At 30.0% G+C, this 10,006-nt stretch overlaps 1 protein-coding gene across 1 annotated transcript; it reads right to left on the reverse strand.

Annotated features, from left to right (window-relative positions):
• Positions 1–478: 478 nt before the first annotated feature.
• On the reverse strand, positions 479–2,056 carry LOC120171985 (AAA-ATPase ASD, mitochondrial-like). The gene has a single exon (XM_039179574.1). It carries the CDS (start codon positions 2,019–2,021, stop codon positions 552–554), a length of 1,470 nt encoding a protein of 489 aa, XP_039035505.1. The 5' UTR covers positions 2,022–2,056; the 3' UTR covers positions 479–551.
• Positions 2,057–10,006: the final 7,950 nt, after the last annotated feature.

Below are 10,006 nucleotides of genomic sequence, written 5' to 3' on the forward strand. Positions count from 1 at the left end.
AAAATTTTTAATAAATTGATAATATAAGTGACTGAAGCGCAACCTTTTTTAAATTTGGTGAGTAAAAATATATAAACGTGAAAGGAAAGTCATCAATCCGGTAATTATATTTTTTAATTGAATTGATCAATTCCACTGGTTACTCTCACATCCCTATTAACAGAGAAATTATTATATTCAATTATTTTATGCTATATCATCGAATTTTTCCACCTCAGTCTTCCTTTCCTTCTTATCTGAATAAAATTGAATTCATTCTGATCACATTTTCCAAAGTGAAGAAAAAGTTTTCATAAAGATGATTAAAATTGATGATGCCGTACGTATAAAAATATCAACTTTATAATTCTAATTTTACAATCAATTTCAATACACTATACATCACTACGAGGATTGTGATTTATTATTTTAAACAAATCTACAACTAAACACAAACAACGCAAATAGCAACATGAACAGTGATTAATTCATAGATTAATGGCCGACTGTGACACCATTTTCTTTCATTTTTTTCAGCAGCCATCGCCACGCCGTTTTCTTTCACTTCTTCCTCAGATGTATGCTTCTGTTTTTCTTAATTTTTTCCCCGCCATTAAACGAGCTTCATCCTCAGCCTTCTTCTTTGCTTCCTCCTTTGCAGCTCTAAGAGCTTCGATCAAGCTGTTCAAACAAGTTTCCACTTGGTCGTAGTCCGATTTGGGCATCAAATTCTCCGCAACATCAGCCGGAGTCATCTTCGTTTCGCCCAGCAATGTCTCGATTTCTCCGAACAATGAATGGCAATCAATCTCCAAATAGTTCTTGGCAAACACCTTGAATGCGTCGAAGCAGCAGTAAGACAGTTCAATGTGTTTGTCCATTCTTCCCTTCCTTATCAGTGCGGGATCAAGCTTCTCCACGTAGTTTGTGGTGAAAACAATGATTCTTTCGCCCCCACAGGACGACCAAAGTCCATCGATACAATTCAAAAGCCCTGATAATGTAACCTTGCTTTCCTTTTTATTGTCTTCCTTTACCTTTTTCGTGATCGGATCACCGGACTGCTCGTCATCGTTCGCGTCTTTCTCCGTCTTCTTCTTCTTCTCCCTTTGCCCTGTAAGGTCGAGAGAGCAATCGATGTCCTCGATCACCACGATCGACTTGTCGGATGTATCAAGCAATAGCCGTCTCAACTCGGCGTTCTCCTTCACCGCGGTGAGTTCGAGATCGTAAACATCAAAGTTCAATAGGTTCGCCATCGCCGCAATCATCGAAGATTTCCCAGTCCCCGGCGGACCATAAAGAAGATATCCACGTTTCCAAACCTTGCCAATTCTAGCATAGTAATCCTTGGCCGTGCTAAACTTGATCAAATCGTTCTTGATTTCCTGTTTCAGTTTCTCATCCATTGCCAATGTATCAAACGTTGCAGGGTGTTCAAAAGGTATATTGCTCCACTTGCTCCTTCGATAGCGGTACCAGTTGTCGCTCGAATTGTTCGAATAAAGCTTCCGTTGCCGGTTTTTCGTCGTGATCTCCTTGCCTTCCTTCAAAACATGGCTAATATATGACTGAGTGATTAATTCCCTATAACGTTTATGGACTGTCAGCTTGAAATATCTCTTTTCATCATCATCCGGATACAATGAAATCCGTTGTGTTCTGGGAAGAGTCCTGTTTGCAGACCACCAAACTTTAACCCCTTGAAATTCATCAGTTACTTCTTCGTTATAATCCATGGCAAGGACTACGGATTGGCTATCTTTCACCGTAGATGCCTTGAGACGCTTCGCCGACGCCGACGACTTGTCGCCGAGATAAGTTTTGATGGTGGAATAGGCTTCGCTTCGCTTCATGCGTTCCCCGGTGAACTCGTCGAAGATGATTTCGACATAAGGATAAGCAAACCTCACAATTTTATTGAAATACTTCTCGAAATAGAATTGAAGATGACGAGGGAAGAAGTTCTTAAAACCGGTACAAAGAAGCATCAAAGTACCCATTGTGGAGCCTAGATTCAACATTTTCCCCATCATCACCATTTTTATGTAACTCTTTATTTGAAGTGTTTCATAACTGTGTCATCTTCCCTATTTATAGAGACTGATGGAGGACTGTTCATGACTTGTTCAAGATAGTAATTTTTGCACAAGATTCATGCAGAAAGTTTCTATACAGTTTCCAAAGTAATCCACTAGTTTTTGTTCTTTTAGAAGTTGCAAGTAAAGTCATTTGTCTGTTTATGAGGCCGCCATTAACGACCACAGTACACTGTCTTATCAGATTAAAAGAAATGGCGGAAACTAACAGGAAAGAGCACCCTCTGGCGATCACATACGTATTAATAGTGAAACACGCCACTAGGTCAAAGATTAACGTCAAATTTTGTTATTTATGTGAAGAATATGCAACATCTTGAGCAGTGATTCTGATTTTTTTTAAGGCGATCACATATGTATTAATAGTGAATTCTTTTTTGTAAAAATAAATATTAATAAAAATTTTAAGATAAACACATCAATAAAATAAACAACAAAAATTAAAAAATTTACATTTTAGTGTAGACACGTGTTCACTCTAAAAATATAGACGCGTCCGCCAGTAATATTGAGGGGATAAAAAATTATGATACTAAAAAGAATATTCTAAGACCATATCTAAACTTGATTTGAAATCAATTCGAATCTAAAATGGTGTTGATTTGAATTCGAGTTGGATCTGAAAATTTTGGATCTACAATCAACCTGCACTAGATCTAAACTTGAATTGAACCAATAATATAAAAACTGAACCCGACCTACATCTGACCTGATATGAACCCGAACTCAATATCAATTTGGTAAATAACTGATATTACACAACATATTATGAAACTGACTTGGAATTGACTCAATTGTAAATGATCTGACTTGTTACTAAATTGATATAATATTTACCTGAATTGATTTACCTTATTTAGAAGTTAAAATTGACGAAGTTGTGAGATTTTAAATTTATGATATTATAATTCTATTAAATATACTCAAAAGTTCAATTAAATTAATAACTTATGATCGATAAAGTTAATAAAAAAAGTTATACACAATTTAAAACAAATTATTAATTATAATCATTAGATTAATAAAATTAATTATGATCATTGAATTAATAAATTTTTTTTTATATTAACTGTGATCATTATATTGATGATTTTTTTATATTAATTAGGAACATTATGTTAAAAATTATAATTATAACCATTAAATTAATTTTATTAAATGATTCATTTAGTGATTATTAATTTATTAGATTATAAATTATATATAAGATGATTTCAAATATTAATAAGTTTAAATTATAATTACAATGTAATAATTGATCAAACTTGATATTTACTTGACTTATAAGTTATAAAATTTTAATTGACAACTGATATCATAATATGACAACCAACAAAATAATTTTTCATCAATTAAAGTACTTGATTAATTATGATAATTAGATTAATAAATTTATTTTTTATAATATAATATATAAATTCATTCAAAAGTTTAATTAAATTAATAATTTATGATTGATAAATTTATTAAAAATAATAATCCTTTACCATTTAAGGCAAACAAATAATTATGATTATCAGAATAATGAGTTTAATTATGATCATTATATTTAAAAAAATTATTCTCTATATGTGTAAATTTTAATAAATAAATCGATTATATTTTTATACCACTAATAATAATAACTTTAAATTATTAATTTTTTATTTAAATTATTATTTTTTAAATAATTCATTCGTTGATTATTAATTTTATTAGATTATATAAGATTATTAATTTTATTAGATTATATAAAATGATTTTAAAATATCAATAAACGTAAAGCATTATTAATGATGTCGGGAGGGAAGAGATAAGAGAATATTTCCATTTTAAAATTTTACTAGAATTTTAAAAATTAGGGGGGAATAGAGAAGAGAGAATGTTTTTATTTTAAAATTTTAAAAACCTGGGATGAAATAGAGAAGAGAGAATGTTTTCATTTTAAAAGTTCACTAAAGTTTTAAAAAGTAAAGGTGAAGAGAGAAGAAAAAATGTTTCCATTTTAAGTTTTACTAAAATTTTATGTGTATAATTATATTAAATAAAATTTTATAATTTATAGGTTATATTATACTTAACATTTAATCAAAGTTTATAAGTAAACTGAAGCTTTTAATTGAGATTGATCTTTATTTACTTTTTATTTTAATAATCTAGTCTAGTAATTTTAATATATTGATAAATTTATTCATTTTAGTCCTTAAAATTATATTTTTATGTACAATTGGCCCATATTTATTTCTATTGTTTTGTAATTTAGTCCAAACCTGATAAATTATATTATAAACTCTAAACCCTATAAATTATATCTTAATCTTCAAATTCTATTTTTTATCCGTAATTGGCCCATATAAATAGGTATGTATATATGTATGATATTGATGTATGTATGTGTGTGTGTCAACATATATACAAATATACACACATACATTCATACACACATGTATATAATGTGTGCGTTATACATGCATGTTCTATGTGAATATGTATGCATACATGTATGTAATAAATGCATACATTATACATACATGCATGCATGCATCATACATACATGCATGTTCTACATAGTACATACATCATACATACATAACTACATAACATACATGCATTCATGCATCAATATGTCTTTATAATATTTTCTAAATAAAAATATTGATTAAGACATTAAACTTTTTTCCACAAACTTTTAAAATGATTGCAATTTAATCTAATTTGATATTAATTTCAGCTTTACATTTTACAATTGTTTTAATTTGATCCTTATGTGTTGTTTATTTTATTTAAATTTAAATTTATAATTTCATGTTTGTTTAATTTAGTCCTTAGAAGTATATTGTTATCTTAAATTAGCCTATAATTATTTCTATTTTTTAATTTACTCCAAATATTATAAAATTACAAGTTACAATTTGACATTCATGAAAGGAAAAAAATAATTAACAAAAAAATGACTTGACCCGAAGTCCATCCATACATGGTAAGATCCAACTTTAATTTTATTTGTCAATTATGTGACCTGATTTGAACGAGATCCCACCTAAAATCCATTTGAACCTGAATTAACTGGTTTGAACCCAAATCGTTTTGACCTGAACTGATATCGATTGGAGCTGAAATTAACCCGTCTCGAACCTGAATTAATATTGATCGGAGCTGAAATCAACCCGTCTCAAACCCGAATTGAATCTGATTTCAAATCAACCTGAAAATGACCTGAACTGATTCAACCCAGACTTGAGCTAATCTAACTCGAACCATTAAATTGACCTGACATAAATTGTATCTGATTTAACTTAACCTAGCATGATTAGATCTGAAACTTGAACGATTATCGAATTTCACATCACTATATGTATGTGATAGTTTTAACTTTATGGGTAAAGTATACAAATGGTCCATCAACTATAGAATATTGTTTTTATTGAGTTCCTTGACTATTAAAAGTTGAAAATGGTCCCTCAACTACAGGGGGTTGATTTGTTGAGTCCCTCAACTGTTAAAAGTTACAAAATGATCACTTGACTATTCATTATGTTCCAAACTAACTTACAAAATTATCACTCTTCTATTCATTATGTTCTAAACTAACTTACAAAATGATCACTCTTTTATTCATTATGTTCTAAACTAGTCATTTTCCATTAAAGATTTAATGGTCATCTGAGTTGAAAATAGCATGTTGACTAAGATATAGTATCCGTTTAAGATTATGATATCAGATTTTATCACATCTTAGTCAGTAAGTTAATATAAAGTTGAGACAATCGTCAAATTTTAATGAAAAATGACGAGTTTGGAATATAATAAATAGTTTGGTGACCATTTTTAACTTTTAATAGTCAATGGACTCAACAAAGTAACTCCCTATAATTAGAGGATCATTTTATAATTTGTAATAGTTAGGGGACTTTATAATTCAATACCCTATAGTCAGGGAACCATTTATGCACTTTACCCAAACTTTAATCGTATATAATTCATCAAAGTAAATTAAAAAATATATTTATTTAATATAAAATATTATTGTTTGATATCTCATATTTACTGAATATTAGTTTCTTTTAATATTTATATACAATTTTTTCTCCATCTCATATTAGATAGACTTTTTATCATTTTCATATAGCTTGGGATGTAAAAAATTGATACGACCTACAAAATTGACTAAAATTGATTTGAGTCAAAGTTGCTTATGATTCGAGGTGGTGATGATCTAAATTGGTGTTGACCTAAAATCGAGATGAACCTCATAATTTTGGATCTAAACCCAACATGAGAATAACCTGAACCAGAATTGAACTTGATAATGTGATAATTTAACTAAACTTGCATCTGACCTGATATGAACCTGAGATTAACCTGATAAATAATTGATATTATTATACATGTTATCAACCTGACCTGTAACTGACTCAATCTTTAAGTGATTTGACTTATTATTTAACTTGTAACACCTCAACCCTTATTCGACCCAAATACGAGTCCGAGATGTCACATTACCCTTTTAAATCATATACTTATTTAAAATAGAGGAAAAATTTAAACATACCAAATAATTTACATATATTAACTCAAAAACTTTTACAAACTATTCAGAGCTTATACAATTTACTCTTTTAAATACATGCCAACACTACATAATATAAAAGGGAAACCTACTGTAAATTTTTCTGATCTGATCTTTGCTGAAGTTATGTTGTCTCCGCTGCCTATCTTCTCTTTAGAATTTCTCGGATCATACGTGTGAAACACTCACACGCTAAGTAATAGACTTAGTGAGACATGTAAACAATTAATAAAACTATAACTACTTAACAAATGCATGTACATATCATGCAACACAATGCTTATATACACACATAGATCATCATTAGCATGCTTATCATTACTTATATTATTATCATTAATTCCTTTTTTTATCATATGAGCATGTACTTATCATTTCTATACACATCATAAAACATGTATATCATTTCACAAAAGAGCACACATAGCATCATACCAAGTTTATTTATTTGTTTTCTTTAAAGCCCATGTATACTTCTGATAACTAAAGATATGTGAGTACATAAAGGTTGTGCACATATGCTGTCACCACAGCTCATATAATTCCCACTAGGGACACATAGAATTTGTCCCGAAGGATCGAGTAGAAATGTCCCGAAGGACCACATAGCTGTCCCGAATGACCACTCCATAAGAACCACATACATATTTCAATGGACCAAATAGGTGTACCGAAGTACCGCATATATGTTCCAAAGGATTACATATATGTCCCAAAGGACCACGTAGAACCCTCGACTCTTGGCATGCCAACTATACCCTAGCTCTCATAATACATAACATTGACATTATCATTTATGTTTATCACACATTCACATATTCATATCACATAGGCATATAAACTCATGCCTTCTTATCACATATATCTTGTAATACTCTCATATCTTCTTAACATATGTCTCATATCACATGTTCTTGTATCCGTATAAACATATAATCACATAAATTAATTTCACATATCTCTTTTCATATGTCTTATCTCTTATGATCATTGTAACACCCCAACCCGTCCCCGACCCGGATACGAGTCCGAGATGTCACATTAACTTTTAAAAACAATATTCTTACAAAATATCAAAACATTTGAACTAATTTTAAGAAAATACCACAATATTATATTAAATTATGTTTTAGTATAAAAATTTAAGTCAAAAACGTATTTATGAACAGTACTATATGGTATAAACAATACTGTGAACAATATAAATTCATAAAAATTTAAGTTTCCATTCGTATAAAATTTCTATTTACATATACACATTTAAAATATTATAAAACTCAATCATATGATTTTACAAACCAACAAAAACATATCGAATCCAAATCTTTATTACATGCCAACCACTATCATTATTACAAAATACATACTATTTAATCTTTTCTGATCTGATCTTGGAAAGGAGGAACTGACCTGTCTTGCATAACTTTTATCAATCTTCCTCTTCTCGAAACCTACGTGTGAAACAATCACACGCTAAGTCATAGACTTAGTGAGACATATAAAACATAATTATATGCTAACTGTAACTTCTATAATGCATGAAGATTTGATACTATCTTATAATACCAAAGCATATATTTTCTTCTCTGTAACATATACATACATGCACATATCATGTAACATAAAATCATTAACATGCTTATCATTTCTCATTTTATCATCATTAATTTCTTTTTATAGCATATCAACATATTATATACACTCTAAATCACACGAATGCATAAACAATTTCAATCTCATATAACAAATTCATTTTACTTAGGAATACACACAGTATCATATATAAATCTTATAAATACTTTTGATATCTTTTATAGGCCCATGTACATTGCTGAGAACTTAAGGTATTCGAGTACATTGAGGTTGTGCACATATGCTGTCATCACAGCTCGTATAAATTCCCATTAGGGGCACTGAATATTTCTCCCCAATGACCACTATATCCCGAAGAACCACTGTATATGTCCCGAATGACCACTATGTTCCAAAGGACCGCGTAGACACCTCGACTCTTAGCATGCCAACTATACCTATAGCTCTCGTTTCATATAACATGGGCATTTTCATTTATACATTTCATATCACTTATTCTTTCTCTTCTGTCACATACCACATGTATGTGTAACCGTATATCTCATATCATATCACATGTATCACAAATGCATGTATTCACGTAGATAGTTCATATGATTTATATCATTTCTCATTTGTTCATGTAAACTCGCATGTCATATCATGTAACATATAACCACATATGTTTTTCTTATCTCATATCGTATAATTTGTTAGCTTATGTTATATCACATATTTATATCATATAACTTATGTATTCACATACACTATTTATACTAGTTCACATAGCTTATCACACTAACATGTATTCACACCATTCATGTAACATAAGCAATAACATATATATATATCACATACACTCATGCCACATAAACATCATATCAATCACAAATCGAATAACATTTTAGGAGTCACTTCTTACCATAGTAACTCCGTCACTGGCTCATCACAAGCCAATGTTTGTTCAATAACCTAAGTACAAATTAAATTGCACTCACCTAAGCCTTGCTTCCTTTGACTTGATCTTAATTTTTTGATTGTTCCGGAACTTGTTTAGGCTCAATATCTACATAAACATAATTTTTAAGACAATTATCAGAAGCCTAAACCTTATAACTTGATGTTAATAACTTAATCTAGTTTAATGAACCAAACTTTCATTTTTTCTTTAGGGGGTATCGGTACCTCCCCTTGGGTATCGGTACCCTTATAAAAATCTGTAAATTTTGCCCATAAATCACTATTCATGCTCGAAAATTCACTATTTCCAGCTTCAATTCTTCATGTTTTATTCCCTTTCATGTTCTTAACTCAAATATACATACTTAAACCAATTTCTACTCATTTATCACATCTCAAAACTCAAAATTTTATTCTCCACATAGAAATCAATAATCATACCAAATTTTCAACATGTTTCAAATCCAATGCTAACACTTAATACTTCTTAATTAAGCTGATGACAAGTCAAATTTAACTTCAAATTCAACTCATCAACTCTATTTCAAGATTTCACTCAAGAACTCCAAATCTTTAATCTTCCTTAACTCATTTATCTTTTGATTTTAAGATAACTTAAGTTTTCCTTAAGCATAGTTATCATCTAATGATCACAACCCAACCTTAAATTCAACCAGAAATTAACTAAATAGAAAACTTACCTTTGAGCTTGGAGATACGGGAGGAAGAAGAAAGCAAGAAGAAGAAGATAACTCTCTTCCCCCCCCCCACGTGAATCATTCATATAAAGGGGGGAAATATCTTTCTTGTCAAATGACCATTTTGCTCTTTAATTCCTTGGATAATT

The sequence above is a fragment of the Hibiscus syriacus genome, unplaced genomic scaffold, assembly GCF_006381635.1.
Source record: "Hibiscus syriacus cultivar Baekdansim isolate YM2019G1 unplaced genomic scaffold, ASM638163v2 tig00111841_pilon, whole genome shotgun sequence".
NCBI classification, from domain to species: Eukaryota; Viridiplantae; Streptophyta; class Magnoliopsida; order Malvales; family Malvaceae; genus Hibiscus; species Hibiscus syriacus.

Excerpts from the sequence above, each read along its gene's own strand:
- LOC120171985 (XM_039179574.1), bottom strand. The coding sequence starts at position 2,021 with ATGGTGATGATGGGGAAAATGTTGAATCTAGGCTCCACAATGGGTACT.